Source organism: Rhineura floridana, chromosome 1 (assembly GCF_030035675.1).
Source record: "Rhineura floridana isolate rRhiFlo1 chromosome 1, rRhiFlo1.hap2, whole genome shotgun sequence".
Lineage (NCBI taxonomy): Eukaryota > Metazoa > Chordata > Lepidosauria > Squamata > Rhineuridae > Rhineura > Rhineura floridana.
In genome coordinates this window covers 188,464,023-188,483,113 of record NC_084480.1, presented here as the reverse complement: position 1 = coordinate 188,483,113, position 19,091 = coordinate 188,464,023, and the positions used below count along the sequence as shown (strand labels likewise).

The 19,091-nt window shown below is 40.8% G+C and overlaps 1 protein-coding gene across 6 annotated transcripts in view; it reads right to left on the bottom strand.

Annotated features, from left to right (window-relative positions):
• TRIO (trio Rho guanine nucleotide exchange factor) overlaps positions 1-19,091 on the bottom strand; it is a 279,134-nt gene that overhangs the window by 89,856 nt on the left and 170,187 nt on the right. For all 6 annotated transcript variants that reach the window (XM_061589413.1, XM_061589410.1, XM_061589377.1 and 3 more), the window contains 6 exons: positions 14,813-14,905; positions 11,465-11,576; positions 9,018-9,208; positions 2,490-2,591; positions 1,269-1,411; positions 749-848 (listed from right to left, as the gene is read on the bottom strand). In XM_061589413.1, coding sequence (XP_061445397.1) covers positions 749-848; positions 1,269-1,411; positions 2,490-2,591; positions 9,018-9,208; positions 11,465-11,576; positions 14,813-14,905 — 741 coding nt within the window. The remainder of the gene's footprint in view (positions 1-748; positions 849-1,268; positions 1,412-2,489; positions 2,592-9,017; positions 9,209-11,464; positions 11,577-14,812; positions 14,906-19,091) is intronic.

Genomic DNA, 19,091 nt, shown 5'->3' with positions numbered 1-19,091 from the left:
TCAAGCAGGGAGGGCAGATCAGTAATAACCTCCTTGCCGGGTGGGGTTGTGGGAGAGAAGAGGAGAATGCCTGGGAGGTTTTTAAAAGCTATAGATCAGGTCTGCTGATTCACATCTTCAAAGCTTTCAATTATATAGTACAAAATAAATGTTGCAGCTCCTAATCATTTCTTGAGGTAAATTCTACGAAGGAGAAGTTGTTTCTGGTGAAGACACCAAAAAGTGCACATACTAGGTTAAGAACTCAAAACAAGTAGGAATGTATTTATTGAAGAATGTAAAAATATCACTTATATTTTATAGGTCTCACTGAAAGCATCCATGAGACATATTAAAAAGAAGTACCTACAGTCTTTTTGCACAGGTCATTATCTTGGCCCTGGGAATGGCTTGAAGGTATATTACATGGTTTTGTCTGTTGAAACTAAGGGGACCTGGCCATGAGCAGTGTCTGGACAGGGGAACATGTGGGAACCATATGCATGTGGCTGTCAGTTTCTTGGAGGAAGAGCAGGATACAAAAGCAAGTAAAACATACAATTCATTTCTTAGATAAATGAAGCTCAGATTTCTAGTCTTCATGTTCTGTGGGCCCATTCATGTGACATTTTGACTCACTGGTAAAAAACACATGCATGATTCCCATATATGAAGAGGTATTCGCAGTCACAACAATTGCTTGCCAGTAACTCTAGCAAAAGGAATTGAGCAATCTTTTACCAAAAATCTAAGTATATTTTTGTCTTACCTTATCACTGTCTAGTGTATTCTGAGAGGTTCGTGACGCAATTGAAATAGTATCAGGCTGACTGCTTCCATCTCCTTGACTATCCAAGTCTTCTCCATCTCTGGAAATATAAAAAGTTGAATCAATAGCTGGGAAAGCATTCTTTGTGTAAGAGGCTATCAATACTTAGCTCAATGTATAAAAGCAGACATTCAGATAGTCAGACATTTGGTGGCTGCAGCTTACTATAATATGCATTTTCGTACAAGAAGTCAAGGATTTCTTGTTTTGTTTAGTATATCTGACATGTCCATTTCTTGAAAAGCCAAGCACAACATCTTATAAAATAAGGGTCAGAGCAGCATGCAACAAAGTAATGCAAGCATTCAAGATTCTGAAGAAGTTACAATTCAGTGCTGGGACCTAGACCAGCAACATCAAAAAATAACTGTTTCCCAAAGAGTTCAACCTCACATTTAAAACATGTTTCATGAATGACATGCTGTAAACGTATACCATGGCATTCTCTGCAATTACTAACCTTCTTCCCTTCTGTTTTGTTGTTGGTGCAGTTTTGGGGATGTGAATTGGCTCTTTTAATGCTCCCTTGAGATGAATTGTTCTTTCCTGTATAACTTCTCTGATATGCTTGATCCAGTCTTGTTTATTCTCAATACTGGAAGCCTTTAAGATAAAATAAGCTACTTGTTTTGGTATATAAGAACAGAGCAGATTTTTTTAAAAAGTGATCTCTATACTAGTCAACTCCATGTATGAAGGAGGCATGAAGCAAACCTGGTTGTGCCCATTTATAGTATTAGATTTGAAAAATTATATTTCTTTATTAAATTAGTTGTGAAAAAAACACATTCAAGTTATACTTCATATACTGGCCTGGTTTGCATGCGATGCTAAACCACAATTTAGTGTTACATGGATGAGTCTCTGTGGGCCCAAACAGAGCTCCCCTCCCTCCTTCTCCCACATAGTCAAGGGGAGAAATAAATCATTGTTCAGTTTAACTTTCCAGGAAATGTGGAAGCTGAATCCTGGTTTATTCCTTCTCCCTGCTGCATGGGAGGAGGAAAAGGGAAGTGCTTGAGTCTAAGGCTTTGTTTATAAACATAACACTAAACATGTGAATTGGCCCAACTGTCACATAATTTGCTTTACATACAGGTTTTCTGGCTTCTGAGGATGTCAGGAACCTACAGGTGTATGCATATTCGGTGGTTGTGGAACCACCACACTCCAACTACTATGAGAAGGGATTTCTAGTTTTAGAGCACATTTTTCATTCAAGGAAGTTGTCACAGGACTTTGTGAGGCTTTCCTTCTCTACTATCACACTGCTCACGCAAGCTGCTAGTTATGCAACTCTGCCAGAAACTCTGTTATGGAAGATGAACTGTCCCATAGAAGCTTTCAGTTGACACCACAAAACAGCCATTGTGTGAAAAGAGCAGCTAAGTAACAGAAAACTATTTTGAAACTCTATATAACAACCACTATAAAGCAATCTGGTTTCAGTGGTTATGATCCAGTACTGTTAGAGTGTTAGTGCAGCAGGACCTCTCTGCTGATTGCTATGGGAAAGGAGACAGCCCCACATATCCTTTTCTTCTCATATCCATCTGTGTGAACTCCCAATTCATGTTTGAGGCTCAGAATTGCGAGTAATATGTTTTGCAAGTCTGATTAAGAATGACAGTTATTCAAAAATACTTTCACACACTTATGCACATCAGTACATCTCAATTACCTTTAGTACTATTTTGTTGTCTGAAGTAGGAGTCCTTCCAACCCACAGTGCAAATTTGCAAGGATCACCTTCCACATGCTCCGTGACTCCCAACTCTGAGGTCTGAAAATCAGAAGAGATTAGAAAACTGCATATATTTCTCCAGAAAAGCCATGCAAACCTCTGGTCAATGCCTTTGCAGAATAAAAGAAAATGAGACAGATGACAATTGCTTGAGATATTTTTTGCTTCCTAACTGGGTTCATGTTAACAACTGTCCCTGTATTTTATTCATATTCCATGGCTAATCTTCAGTCTGTCCTTTTTTTCTTCACCAAGATCACTAAATATTTCATAAGTAATTTCTAATGTATGCTCTGCTTAAATTAAAAGTTCAGGTTTTAGTTTGACCAAGCTATTGGTAAACATCTTTTATACTGTGAGAAGATAGAGGTTGACAAACTGGGAAAGTTAGAACTCAATAAACGTGGCATATATGGGGGTGGAGGGATCCTTGTAGTGGGTGGAGGGATCCTTGTAGTGGGTGATTCGATCCTAATGATCGACATAGACATAGACATAGACAGTGGGGTGTGTGATGGGCGTGTAGACCGCAAGGTGTTTTGCCTGCCTGGTGCGAAGGTTGCGGATATCACCCGTCGTTTAGATAGTTTGGTAGACAGTGCTGGGGAGGAGTCAGTGGTCGTGGTGCACGTTGGCACCAACGACATGGGGAAATGCAGCCATGAGGTCCTGGAAGCAAAATTTAGGTTGCTAGGTAGGATGCTGAAAGCCAGGACCTCCAAGGTGGCTTTCTCTGAAATGCTACTGGTTCCACGCGCAGGACCAGCCAGACAGGCCCAGCTTTGCAGTCTCAATGCGTGGATGAGACGATGGTGTCGGGTGGAAGGGTTTGGATTTGTTAGGCACTGGGGAACATTTTGGGACAAGCCGGGCCTGTACAAAAGGGACGGGCTCCACTTGAACCAGAATGGAACCAGACTGCTGGCACTTAAAATTAAAAAGGTAGCAGAGCAGCTTTTAAACTGACTGAGGGGGAAACCTGACAGGAGCTGAGGAAGGTCCGGTTCGGAATAAACCTCCCCCCTGGGATAAAAACCAAAGAAATGATGAAATTTTAAAAGGGGTAGGCCTAGAAGTAGGCATTGTGAGAGCAGGGGCACAGGATATAAATTCAGAAGAGCAAAATTACCACAGGCCAAACCACAAGTGCCAAAGACACTTGAAGAGAGACACTGCTTACAAGTGCCTGTACGCTAATGCTAGGAGCCTGCGAACCAAGATGGGAGAACTGGAGTGCTTGGTCTTAGAGGAGAGCATTGATATAGTGAGCATAACGGAGACCTGGTGGAATGGAGAAAACCAGTGGGATACGGTTATCCCTGGATATAAACTATATCGGAAGGACAGGGAAGGACGTATTGGTGGTGGAGTCGCTGTATACGTGAAAGAAGGCATTGAATCCAGCAAGCTCGAAACCCCAAAAGAGGCAGACTCCTCCACAGAATCGTTGTGGGTGGTGATACCATGCCCCAGGAGGGACTTAATACTGGGAACGATCTATCGTCCCCCTGATCAAAATGCTCAGGGAGACCTTGAGATGAGATATGAAATTGAGGAAGCATCCAAACTAGGAAATGTGGTAGTAATGGGTGACTTCAACTACCCAGATGTAGACTGGCTGCATATGTGTTCCAGTCATGACAAAGAAGCAAAGTTTCTAGATATTCTAAATGACTATTCCCTAGACCAGTTGGTCATGGAACCAACCAGAGGGACGGCAACCCTGGACTTAATCCTCAGTGGGGACCGGGACCTGGTGCGAGATGTAAGTGTTGTTGAACCGATTGGGAGCAGTGACCACAGTGCTATTAAATTAAACATACATGTAAATGGCCAATTGCCAAGAAAATCCAACACGGTCACATTTGACTTCAAAAGAGGAAACTTCACAAAAATGAGGGGATTGGTAAAAAGAAAGCTGAAAAACAAAGTCCAGAGGGTCACATCACTCGAAAATGCTTGGAAGTTGTTTAAAAACACTCTATTAGAAGCTCAACTGGAGTGCATACTGCAGATCAGAAAAGGTACCGCCAGGGCCAAGAAGATGCCAGCATGGTTAATGAGCAAAGTCAAGGAAGCTCTTAGAGGCAAAACGTCTTCCTTCAGAAAATAGAAGTCTTGTCCGAATGAAGAAAATAAAAAAGAACACAAACTCTGGCAAAAGAAATGCAAGAAGACAATAAGGGATGCTAAAAAAGAATTTGAGGAGCACATTGCTAAGAACATAAAAACCAACAACAAAAAATTCTATAAATACATTCAAAGCAGGAGACCATCTAGGGAGACAATTGGACCCTTGGATGATAAGGGAGTCAAAGGTGTACTAAAGAACGATAAGGAGATTGCAGAGAAGCTAAATGAATTCTTTGCATCTGTCTTCAAAGTGGAAGATATAGGGCAGATCCCTGAACCTGAACTAACATTTGCAGGAAGGGATTCTGAGGAACTGAGACAAATAATGGTAATGAGAGAGGAAGTTCTAGGCTTAATGGACAATATAAAAACTGACAAATCACCGGGCCCGGATGGCATCCAGCCGAGAGTTCTCAAAGAACTCAAATGTGAAATTGCTGATCTGCTAACTAAAATATGTAACTTGTCCCTCGGGTCCCCCTCCGTGCCTGAGGACTGGAAAGTGGCAAATGTAACGCCAATCTTCAAAAAGGGATCCAGAGGGGATCCCGGAAATTACAGGCCAGTTAGCTTAACTTCTGTCCCTGGAAAACTGGTAGAAAGTATTATTAAAGCTAGATTAACTAAGCACATAGAAGAACAAGCCTTGCTGAAGCAGAGCCAGCATGGCTTCTGCAAGGGAAAGTCCTATCTCAGTAACCTATTAGAATTCTTTGAGAGTGTCAACAAGCATATAGATAGAGGTGATCCAGTGGACATAGTGTACTTAGACTTTCAAAAAGCGTTTGACAAGGTACCTCACCAAAGACTTCTGAGGAAGCTTAGCAGTCATGGAATAAGAAGAGAGGTCCTCTTGTGGATAAGGAATTGGTTAAGAAGCAGAAAGCAGAGAGTAGGAATAAACGGACAGTTCTCCCAATGGAGGGCTGTAGAAAGTGGAGTCCCTCAAGGATCTGTATTGGGACCTGTACTTTTCAACTTGTTCATTAATGACCTAGAATTAGGAGTGAGCAGTGAAGTGGCCAAGTTTGCTGATGACACTAAATTGTTCAGGGTTGTTAAAACAAAAAGGGATTGCGAAGAGCTCCAAAAAGACCTCTCCAAACTGAGTGAATGGGAGGAAAAATGGCAAATGCAATTCAATATAAACAAGTGTAAAATTATGCATATTGGAGCAAAAAATCTGAATTTCACATATACGCTCATGGGGTCTGAACTGGCGGTGACCGACCAGGAGAGAGACCTCGGGGTTGTAGTGGACAGCACGATGAAAATGTTGACCCAGTGTGCGGCAGCTGTGAAAAAGGCAAATTCCATGCTAGCGATAATTAGGAAAGGTATTGAAAACAAAACAGCCAATATTATAATGCCGTTGTATAAATCTATGGTGCGGCCGCATTTGGAATACTGTGTATAGTTCTGGTCTCCTCATCTCAAAAAGGATATTATAGAGTTGGAAAACGTTCAGAAGAGGGCAACCAGAATGATCAAGGGGATGGAGCGACTCCCTTACAAGGAAAGGTTGCAGCATTTGGGGCTTTTTAGTTTAGAGAAAAGGCGGGTCAGAGGAGACATGATAGAAGTGTATAAAATTATGCATGGCATTGAGAAAGAGGATTGAGAAAAGTTCTTCTCCCTCTCTCATAATACTAGAACTCGTGGACATTCAAAAAAGCTGAATGTTGGAAGATTCAGGACAGACAAAAGGAAGTACTTCTTTACTCAGCGCATAGTTAAACTATGGAATTTGCTCCCACAAGATGCGGTAATGGCCACCAGCTTGGATGGCTTTAAAAGAAGATTAGACAAATTCATGGAGGACAGGGCTATCAATGGCTACTAGCCGTGATGGCTGTGCTCTGCCACCCTAGTCAGAGGCAGCATGCTTCTGAAAACCAGTTGCTGGAAGCCTCAGGAAGGGAGAGTGTTCTTGCACTCGGGTCCTGCTTGCGGGTTTCCCCCAGGCACCTGGTTGGCCACTGTGAGAACAGGATGCTGGACTAGATGGGCCACTGGCCTGATCCAGCAGGCTCTTCTTATGTTCTTATATATTCAATCTACCGTAATTAATTTCAATTGCAAATTTCAGAATCACGCTACTCTGAGATAAAAGAATTATTAGGTGGTGGGAGCTACATTTACAGTATAGGATGTTTTATGATAGGTTGAGTATTATAGTAAGCTTCAATAATTACCTTCCATTCTAATCTACTTTATCAGCAGCCCCTGTCAGTACTGGGATAAAGACTCTCCAAAAGGTGCCTTGGTTTAAGAGTGCAATTCTATACACACTTACCTGGGGGCATGCCCCATCTGAATAGGACTTACGTCTAAGTACTCAATGCACAGGATTGCACTGTTAATCCACTACAAAATTGTTAGGATGCATTTTATTTTCTTGTAAGAGAGGATGTCAACCAGCACTCTGTGGGACCCATTATTGTGCTGGCATTTTCAGAAGATTCCTGTCACCCCATCTAGCAGTGTTTATTCCTCTACTTCCTTTCTGCATTCTATTTCAGATGTCAAACAGGATATTGCAGAATAAAACAGTTCAGGATCTTAACTCTGCATAGGACAAAGAGAGGCTATCAGTAATACAAGACAAGAAGCAGAACACAGGAATAATTTCAAAAGCCAAAATAAATAAATAAATAATGACTTGTCTGGATTTTGTTCCTTGACATGCTGCAGTTGACATTAGGTTGTAGATCACTCTCACTTTACATGGTTCAATGGAGTAAACTCACAAGGCTTTTCCTCTGAAAACTCTAGGTCAAATCTTGGTTTAGGACAAAAGCTATCATGTTTGGTTGCATCAATCAAAAGCTTTCATGCAAATTGGTATGACTGGCAGTCTATACCCTGAAGTTATGCTTCTGTCTGCTGTTCGGCCTGTCTCTAGGTCACAGCTGAAGAACAGTGTTAGGAGGTGCTGAAGTGTCTGCTTCAGTGTATTCCGGCTTCCAACACAGATATTAGTTCCTTTACAAGTAAGAAGGTATAAATCCCATTATACCTTTTAGGGCCTCATCTCTTGAAGCATCTGTGTACTTCTTAAATCATCTAACAAACGATTAAGGAATTTTAGGTGCTTTAATTATGTTATAAGGCACCCACAATCTTCTCATTTAATTATCACACAACAGGTTCCCCTTTCTAAGTAAGCACATTCCAAGGGCCTATCCATATTTCGGGGGGGGGGGGATCAGCACAGGTCTATGAGTTGTGACCGGAGAATTACTTGAACATCTCCTGAAAGTCAGTAGTCATGAATGCTGGAATTGTTAGAAATGTACACGAAAGAACTAATACAGCTCTATTAGTAGTCTTTGATCTGCAAAACTGATGATGTCCACAAAAGTGAAAGACTTCTTATGTGTATTTGGGGACTCAGAAAGCTCTTCACTTCTTTCATCATATTATATCAGTACTACAGTCACCACATCTCCACCCCTATGCCCTTAACAAGATAAGAAAAAGTTTCACCTATTCCATTATAGTTTGTCACAAAGTTGTAAAACCGTATGAAACCCATTAGAAAAAGTAGGAATCCGCACCAGCCCATAACACTGTTAAAATAATTATAAAACAGGATCCTAAAATGCCTAATTTCCCCACTTAATCTGACAAAAAGTGACAGAATCACAATCAATTCTCTTTTTAAACCAGTTCATTAAAGGGGACTGCGACTAATTAACTAACATCCTCTAACCTACACACCTGAGTTCTTCTCTCATCCAACCCTCCACCCAATCCCAGGAGCTGGTCCAGTGATTGCTTAGCTGGCTATAAGACTGGCAAGGTGAAACCTCCTGCTGTGGTTTCCAAGTGAGCACACTACTACATTAGATCTGAGCCCCATACACTTCCAGTCTGACTTAACGGGCTGCTGATCCTTTCGAGGCAAAATGGCAACTAGAGAATGCCATGTGTCTGACATTCAAGACTAGACTAATTGAGATTCACATTACCAGCCCTGGCTTTAAGCAGTGACAACCAGGTGTTTAGATAGCAGCTGGGCCAGCCAGCTCTTGTCAATGACGTGCAGAGAAGGAGGCCTCTAACGCTGATATATCTCCTTCAACCATCTTTTGCCTTGACTTTGCAAAATTTGCCATTTGTTCTCCAGGGTCAGCTGCCAAATTGTATGGCCCCATTATGGTAAATACCTTCAGATTGCTCTTTCCACTTCTCCAACCTCAGGAAAAGTCTGGAAGGATAGTAATGCACTATATTGTAAAGCTCTCTGTATGCTTATATTTGAGCACATCTGCTTGTCATTAACAACTACATTTGTTTGAATTTTATTCACTCTAATTGCAAACTTACAAACAATTTGCTCTTGTAGATATATTTGCTTCTCCCACTGGAGTCCTTCACTTCTTTACTAAAGACCAGTGACATCTCAAAGAGGAAAAGATGCCTCTCCCGACCTTTCCGAATGAGAGTTTTGGGGTCCCATACTTGGAAGGATTCCTGAAGGATGAGCTCTCCCTGAGATTCAATGTTCTCATCAAAACCTAGGAACAAGTTGGAGCAATTGAAAGATGCAATGTGAAGCAAAGGGGGAAAAACAAAACTCAAACAATATTAAGTGATAAAACTTTCTACAATCTGTTATTGTAGTGGTTTTCAAACTTTGTTCAGGGAAACCCTTGGATTTCCTCAGAAGCTTTTAAGCCCCCCCCCATGACAAGATTAGTAATGGAGGCCAAGCTACCCCAAAGATAACTACATCATCAACATGCCGTTGTAACATGCTGCTGCAAGAGACTGTGTTGGGTATTCTCTAGATGGCATCCTCAGGTCATGAAGGGCAGTGGTGTGCCCCAATATAGTGTACTCTGTGGTCCACTATGAACTCCATGTATATATTAGACTGTGGCCCAGAATCTTTTCTAGTATATATTAAGATTCCATGGCAATTTGCAGGGATTCCTCAGCAGATTAATCAATATGGAAGGGGTTTCCTGCAGGGTACAAAGTTGGAAATCCACTGTCTTAATACTTTGTGAAACAGCCTCATTACTACTTAATAAAGCTGTCAACATATTTAGGTTTTCTTTAGCTTTTAATTGATTGCCAACAACAACATTTACATATTGCAAAACATCACCTAAGAAGCCTTTTTGGGTACTATTTTATTTTAAACCAGTTTCAGATGAAAAATGTTAACAGGTTTGACTCAACTGCTTCCCAACTGAAAATGGATCTCCAACATGGAGCCAATCCAAAATTCATTGTAAATAAATGGTGACAATTAAGGAGCAGAAATCTCCTTTTCTATCATTAAGTGAAAACTTATTTGTTAGACCCACATAAAAGGTCCTTAGTTTCACCTGGATGAAGCTTTCTACACTTGCCAAAGAGAGTACCAATCATACACAGAACTGGCTTGAAATGGCAAACCAATATTTACATCACATTCATTCCTGCCTCCCCCAACTGAAAATGTATGTCTATGGCAATAAGAATTTTTTTTTCTTTATAAGTCTAATACATAATCCATCAAAGGACACAAGTATCAACAGATGGATTAGAAGGCTTAGAGATCAGATCCTAAAAGGAAATGCTTTCACTTAAGATGTCAACAATGCAAATGTTCAACAGAGTTTGTTTAAAAGACTGACCTGTGCAAAAGAAATATTGGAATATTCCACAGAGCCTGCCCACATACTTCCTGACAAGACGACTACTAATGCTAGAATCCATGGTTATTCCAACACTTCTGCTTAAACAGATCTGTACTAATGGCCACATAAACTATGACCGATATGAGTTACTTGGGATTTAGAGGCTGTGCAATCAAAACGTTATTTTTTAAACTAGAAAGTTTTTTAAAATGTAGCTAACGTTACTAAGAATGAAGACGCATAATTCCTATAAAAAGTAAGCATAATTCAGATAAAATGTAATTATGAAAGCTGTTTTTTTAATAATAATAATAATTATAATTATTTATTTATATCCCACCCTTCCTCCCAATAGGGGCCCAGGGCACCAAACAAAAACACTATAAATACTATAAAACAATAAAAACAGACATTAAAATATATTAAAACAAAACATCTTCAAAAACATATTTAGACAAAACATATTTGATATCTTTTGAACAGGGAGTCATGTCATGGTAGCGCTAAAATGAAGATGGAATCTTCCACAAAGCGTGCAACCTGGTAGATTATTAAAGTCAGAACCTTTCTACTGATTGACATTGTAAGAGATGGACAAACAGCACTCACATACATTTTGCTATTTTATCAAAATTATTTTAATTGAAATTCCTACATATACCCCTGGCTTTGCAGAACCATCCAAATTCACCTCACATTGCATCTCAGGTATATTTTGGTGATAACTCTACCACCACCTAGATGCTGTTTGAATATAAATGACTATGTGCCTCAAATGGGTTGATTAGCTACTTCCCCATTATTAGCAACTTCACCATGGGACTTGATCTGTAGTATCTGGTTGTATATCCCTCCATTGATCAAAAATGAATTGTGCAATAAAAAGGTCACCTTATTCCATTACCAAATGCACAACCAATCTGATTTCAATGGTAGCTGGAGCTATCCCACGATTGTAAGCAACTGTTATATTGCAAATCATCATTTCTAAATTTGTTTTCCAGTTTATAAAACCTTCCCTGGTTGCCTGGAGTTAATTTTTGCTTACCAGAGGCAATCAGACAAACAACTGCTTACATGCCAGGTGCTACTGGTGATTTCTTAGAAATTTACATAGATAAAAGTGATGACTCTGAATCATACCTTCTAGCATGCTGAGATGCATGGCATCATTGGCTCGCTTTGGCACACTAAGCATCACTTCTAAGCCATCTTTAATCTCACCTTTACCTTCTTCACAGCAGGTAAGCAGCTCCTGCAAAGAAAACAAATCATTATTAGAATATTTATCACTCTTAGATTTCTTTATTTTATTTTATAAATTTGTATACTGCTTTTTAAGAAAAAAACCTTTCCAAAGCAGCTTACAAGCCGCAGTCAAACATACAATAATGCAGTTTTAGATTATATAACATTATTAATATCAGGTGAAAATATTAGTTCTGCTACTCAGACAAAATTAGTTGCTAAAGGCTACACTAAAGAGATAGGTCATTAAGGCCCATTTTAAACCTGCAAGGGATGGGGCTTGTCTGATGTCCCATGTAATCACATTCCACAATTGTGATGCAGTCAGTCAGCTTACTCTGACTGGGAGGGACTCTGCAGGACCTCAGCAGAGGTCATTCCCAGCACATGGCACCCAAGAGCTTTTAACTAGTCTAGAGAGCTTTTAACTAGTCTAGAGTCTAAAAGTTACTTAACTGCACTACTTGTCTGAAGCCCATCCCATATTTAGTATTCTGCCCCATCATTTAATTACGTAAAAGCAGTAGGGCTGGTTTATAAGAGGAAAAAAGGGGGGCAGAAACCAAGATGCTAGAAAAGTAGAAATTTATTGTTTGTAAAAACCCAACGCGTTTCAGCCTAGCTTCTAGCCTGCATTCCCCTGACGAAGGCCTGAAAATCAACAGGCGGAAACACGTTGGGTTTTTACAAACAATAAATTTCTACTTTTCTAGCATCTTGGTTTCTGCCCCCCTTTTTTCCTGGTTTGGATGCTAGCCGCTTTCTGTTGTCACTGGTTCATAAGAGGCCAATGTAAAAGTTTCACCAACATTGAGCCTCAGGCTTTTGATTGAAAGAATGCCAGCAATTTCTCAAAGGAATTTTATTGCGTTCCAGTGAAAGCTAGAGTAGCCTATCTCCAAATAACATAGATTATTTTTTTTAAAAAAAACAACAACCTAGAATAGTTAAAAAGGATCCAAATGGATGAATTAAGTGCATCTAATACAATACAGGGAAGTTGCCTGAACGTCACAAATTTCATTTGGTAGACAATTTCATTCATGTGCAGGTTCTCAAGTCTCTTGCCTAGTTATTTACATGAGACTTCTGCCATCTGTCAAGCCTTCATTAATTGCTTTTAATGGGCTTTTTGGTCCCTTGACACTCTGATGAGCAGATGTGCAGTAACTTTGCTCTCTGAAGCATATTGTTAAGATGCATCACTTTGCTGCTGACTACACAGAGGAAGAAAAAGGAGTGTGAGGCAAGGTAGGCAGTATGTTGAATTAAAGCCAACAAAGGGAGGCGGGAGTAAGGCTGTAAGCTAACAAGACTTAATGCATGAATAATGTGACATGCATATGCACAAATAAAAGAAGTCACACATTCACTTAAGCACGTTCCTCTTTAGCTGTCTTGCCTTTACATACTACAGATTTCAGCAGGCAATCTATTTCTACAGGCGGCAAAAGGAGCCAAACAGGTGCATATTTCCTTTTGATTTCATAGGTTCAAGGCCAGGTAAAATGACCTCCATTGACAGTTCTTTCTTTACCTTTATTCCTGACAACTTCCCAAACTAGAGGAAACATTATTGAGCCAGACGTTCTTCCTATGGACTTTGACTGACATGGTGAGCAACTCTGTGATTGCTGCCATGTGAAGACTAACACCTGGATGGTTCATCTAGCAGCTTGCTTAGCCTCTTGCCTTACAAGGTAGGTCACTTGCACAGTATGCCCAATACACTATTAAGAGGAGCCACATGGCTGAGTGTTTACATCAACTTTGACCAGTGTGGGAGCAGCCATGGAAGTCAGTGTAACCATGCCGATTGGCATGTTAAAAGGGGGTTACAGACTTTGCCCAATATTCAAACCAGTTGCCTACAATCAGTCACTGACACATCCAAACTAGACTACAGCAATGATCTGAACATGGGGCTGCCTCTGAAGATCGATGGAAACTGAAGATGGTGTAGAAAGATGCTATCAGTGGCCCAGTATTTACAGCATGTCACTCTGACATTATTTGATCTGTCTTGGCTCCTGGTATGTTTCTGACACAAATTCAAAAGTGCTGGTTATCACCTTTAAAGTCCTACTGTTTGGAGATTGGGGTATTTAAAGGACAGCCTCCTCCTATATGTTCCTGCCTACTAAGCTCTCTGGGACAGGCTCTGTTGTGTGTTGTATCCAGAGCTTGGAAAAGTTACTTTTTTGAACTACAGCTCCCATCAGCCTAATCCAGTGGCCATGTTGCCTAGGGCTGATGGGAGTTGTAGTTCAAAAAAGTAACTTTTCCAAGCTCTGGTTGTATCACCATCAGCTAGTGTGGCATGTGGAACATGACTTTCTGGAACTTCCTCCCCTGGGAGGTTTGTCTAGCCCTTCCAACTAACTCTCAGGAAGATCCAAAAGGCCTTGTGCTATGCTCCCCCTGATCAGATCCCTGTCTGGCTCTCTGTTCGATGGTGTTTTTGTTTTGGTTTTTCTGCCGCTGAATTTTTTATTATGTTTATTGTTGTTTTAAATTGGTATTTTACGGTTGTTGTACATTGCCTTGGGGAGCCTATGGGCCAAAAAGCAGCCAAAGTTCTATTGCACAGAATTAAAACCTTATTTATTCATTTAGACTTCTAATCTTCCTCATCCCCAAATGATTACGCTTTTAACAAGTTATGTATTATTTAAAAACTTACCATGAAATATTAAAAACCAAGTGCAAAATGTAGTCCCAAAAATTCATGCAGCACTAGAACACATAATTTACATAACAAACATGACTGTTGTATTCATACTGGTACTTTTGTACAACGCATTTCACTAATCATGTTTACCAAATTGTGTGTGTATTCTTGCAGCCATAACCTGTAGGAGACGTGCACAAGTATGCTGTTTGGGGGGGGAGGGGCGCTCCCAAATTCAAGTACAAAGATGTAGGATTAAATTGGTGCACATGCAGCAGTGATGTTGCTTACATAAATTGTAGACTGTAGCAGTACACTTCAAAAATGTAATTTCTGGTGCAGCCCTATGATAACCTATTACCCAGATCAATCCTAGATATTCCAGTGATTGTTGCTGTCACTAAAAGCTACTTTTTAAAGAGAGAAAAGCATGTATGTCCTTCACAATTGCGTTATTATATATCTGGGTATCTGTATCCAAGTACAAAAGATATTTGAAGTGGGTATCCTTTTGAGAGTAAAAGGTACCCACCTGTACCAGTAAGGGTGACGCCAAGAAAAATGATGCTTACCTTTAGAAGAAGCTGATATTTTGTTATCCGTTGAACAGGTTTAATAAGGTAAGAGGAAATTGAATTGGCTAGCCCATGCCGCTGTTGTATTTCCTGTATTAGAAACAAAAATCTTTGAGAGTCGAGTATATGGTGGTGGAAGTCAGCCAGCAGCCTAGGAAGTCTGCAGCTAAATTTTCTGTTTCAAGCATGGGAGCAGATCTTACAGGAGATACATATCTGTACTGTAAGATCCATAGTCAGTTTGTATATTTTTTAGCCTGATCCTATACATGTTTACTTAAAAGTAAGTACCACTGAGATCAATGGGGATTATCCAAGTGTGCATAGGATTGCCTTTCACACTTCTTACACATCAAACTACAGCTAGTGAGTATGCCACCTATTATGAACAGTGTTGTTACTAGAATTCCCACCACTGGCAGGATGAGAAAATACTGAGGCAACCTAGAAAATGAGACCCGCTACTACACAGAACTTTGGGCGTATTTTCTTACTAGTATAATGTGTTACGAAGGGTGTCACCCCACTCGCTATTCATCAGCATATCCCACAAACATTCAGTCACAGTGCAGTTATGATGGGCACTTAGTTTTGAGGCAGGGACCTTTTTCTTTCTTTCTTTTTCTCTTTCAGTTAAATAACATGTAAATATAAACATGCACAAAGAAAAACACACAAAATAATATACCAAATGCAATCTCTCTCTGTCTCTCTGAACACACACTTAGATTATATAAAATTATATATCATATATTCATATCACTTTCAAGAAAACTACTATTAACCATTTATCTATGGTACTTTTTCTGGCTGTGGAATTGGAAACACTGGGAGTTGGATGGGAAGGCAACAGACTTACGAGCATAATCTGCAATTTTAAAGCTTGCTTACTGGACCAGAGAGGATTTATTTTCTTTAAAAGGTCCTGCAAGCCAGCAGAGGGAGCTACGCGTTTAAACAAAAGGAATAACACACAAAAGTGATGGGTTTTTTTCAGAGCAGGATCCATCTGAAGTCAAGGGAAGAGAGGCTAATTGAACCTCTAAAGTAGGAATTGAAATATGGGGCCCTCAATTGCTGCTGGACTCCAACTCCCATCAACCCAAGCTAGCACTGGCCAACAGTTAGGTTGATGGGAACTGTAGTCCAGCAACACCTGGAGGACTGCACTTAGCCACCCCTTGTCTAAAAAGAAGAGAACCCTGGGGATAGGCTACACTCACACATTAATATTTCATACTCACTTCAAGTTGTACAGCAGAACAGCAAGCGCTTAACTGAATATTTAAATTAGGGTTATCCATACCAATGAAAGGCTTCTTAGAATGCATGATTTGTTATATTTCAAGATTTTCACAAAGTGACTGACCACACAAAATGTATGCAATTCACATTTGAAGATTTACAAAACTGTTAAGGTGCACAGAGGATGGAACAGTTATTTTCCTTCTGTGTCAGGAACAGCAATTGGCAGCCCTATGGGGAAAATGTGGCCCTTCTGAAGAACTTTCATCTTGACACTAGTGGGTCTACCATAGTGAAGCAGCCAAAGACTGAGCAATGAACCAGAAAGGTTCTGGTTTAAATCTCACATCTGTCAGGAATCCACAAGGTAGTCTTCAGCAAGCCAGTCACTCTCAGCCTTTTCTGCAATACAGGGCCAACAGCATTGGCCTATCTTACAACTCCACTCCAAGGTTTATTGAGGTAATGTCTTTGAAGTGAACTGAAGACTTTAAGGTACTGCATAAAAGCTAAATGATACACTCCTATCAAGGAAAACACTTTTCAAAAATAGAAGAGATTCTTTTGCACCTTTCTTTGGTTTAATGTGTAATAATTCAACATGGAACAAAATATTACAATATATTTTTACCCTGTAACAGTAATGCTCTTGTTCAGGATTCCAGCCAAATCTTCCTCCAGATAACACAAGACCAGCCCTGCTGTAGTAGACCAAAGGCCTATCTAGTCTAGCAGCCTATTCTCACAATAGCCAATCAGATACTCATGGGTAGCCTATAAGCTGGTATAAACTGTTGGGAGCTCAACCAAAACAATTCAACTACTCTCCACCTTGTCACTGCATACTTCCTGGAGACCAAAAAGTATGCTCAGTCTTTACTGTATTTCTAGTCCTTCCTCCCACTTCACTTTTTTTAAATTTAATAACCTATATACTTCTGCATACTTAAGGAGTTCCCAGAGTATGCAGGACTGCTATGTTATCTGTGGGTGGACCCATTTTACTTCTAAAGTGATAGGAACTTGACCACCTGAGCTCACTCTTAGTGTGAATGCATGAATGAGTTGATCAGAGGGTGACGTTGTCTGGCAAAGCACACTTTGGGCACTGGACCGCTGTTATCTCCTAGGTGTACGCACATTGGCCAGACATGATCAACATTAACAACATCAGATGTGGTACAGTTTAAAGCATCACTGCTACTGAAATGCATGCACAACTATCTGTTCAGACAGCATAATCACCTCCACCCATTTCTTATTACCGTATATTCCGGCGTATAAGACGACTTTTTAACCCAGGAAAATCTTCTCAAAAGTCGGGGGTCGTCTTATACGCCGGGTGCTGAAAAAGAGCGGGAAAATTAAGTCAAAAAATGGCGGACAATAACGAAGCGGCAATGGCGGGCGGGGGTAGAGCCGCTTGTGCTGCAGCCGCGGGGCCGATAAGCAAGGTCGCGGCGCAGAAAATCAATAAAGGAACGGCTAGGTAAGAAAGGCAAAAAAGCCGCCGCCGCTAAGGAAGCAGGAGGAGGCAGCCGCAGCCGCCGTATGCAGGGACCGTTGCGGCGCGAAACTGTCAGGCAGCGAGGCTCAAGGCAGTCCGAGATAAAAGCCGCAAAGGGAGAGAGAGAGCCGCAGCCGCAGACTCTCAATGAAATATTCCCGGGATGGGGGAGACTCAAAAGGCCAGGAACGGGAGGGAAATAACGACAGGAGCTGCAGCCGCAAGCTCCCGCTGGGAATAGAGAGAACCGCAGCCGCGGTCCCTCTGATGGCCGTTGGATGAAAGGCTGGGAAAATCAACGGCCCGGGCAACAGGGAACCCCCCCAAGGGAACTCCCCAGGAATGGAAAACACGACGTTAGATACAAGACAGAGGGAAGGGAACACTTGGTAAACACACAGTCACAAAACCTCCACACTCTGTCAAACAAATACAGCAACAAAAAACACAGAAAACTTAGCTAAGCTACGCTATAGGATCTCAATCTTGTTCATACGAAGGCAAGAATGAACTGGAGAGTGGGAGGGGCCTGACGCCCCTAGTCTTGACTTCAAAGACATTCTTGCCTTCGCATGATAGGCTTTGTATACAACAACCAGCCAATCGCCGGTAAGGTACATCGCTTGCATGTCATAAGCAGGGGTAGTCTTATACGGCGAGTATATCCCAAACTCTATATTTTAACTAGAAAAGTTGGGGGTCGTCTTATACGCCCAGTCGTCTTATACGCCAGAATATACGGTAATCTCCATCAGGTTGCAAATAATTCTGTAGATTAGAACACCCAACACAAAGAGATCATAGCTGAACTAGGGAAACTGGAAGCATACTACAATTGCACATTCCTTTTTGTCTATTAAACTATGAAGGCCTATACTTAGTGAAGATTCTAAGCACTTTTTAACTTGTATTCTTTAGATGCTTCCTGCAACCCATAATTGTTGCCCAATATAGCCAGGCACTGTAAATTATGGAAGGATTAACTTGGTCAAGGAACCTTGGTTTGCATCCAACTAAACCACCGTGTGTGCAGAACAGCTACTTGATGCACAACTCAACTTCCCTTCCCTCTCCTCCCCCGTGTGCCCCCCCAAATCTGGAGAGTTTTCATTTAACCCCCCAGAGCAGAATTGGGGGCAATGTGGGGGGAGGAGAGGGAGGGGAAGTTCCAATGCGCTTGTAAAAGTCACGGTCAGTGTGTAATTATTTAGTTGGATTCAACTGCTTGTTTAAAAAAGTGCACTACTGAGCCCCAAACTAATTCAGTTTAAGAATCAGTACTGAGCTACAGATGCCCTATATTCTACAAGGTGTGTTTATTTTTCACTACTCTTTACCCACCACATTGGTAGGGGATTTACTATAGTATACTATATACTCTACTAGCTAGAGTAAGTGTGACTATCATAAAATTCAGGATATATATTTAAGCCCCTATACATATTCTTGAGTAGTTCATGCTTCTAGAAGCAGATTTGTTCTTTCACTTATGCCTGGCAGAGAGATACTGTACTCTGTTCTATT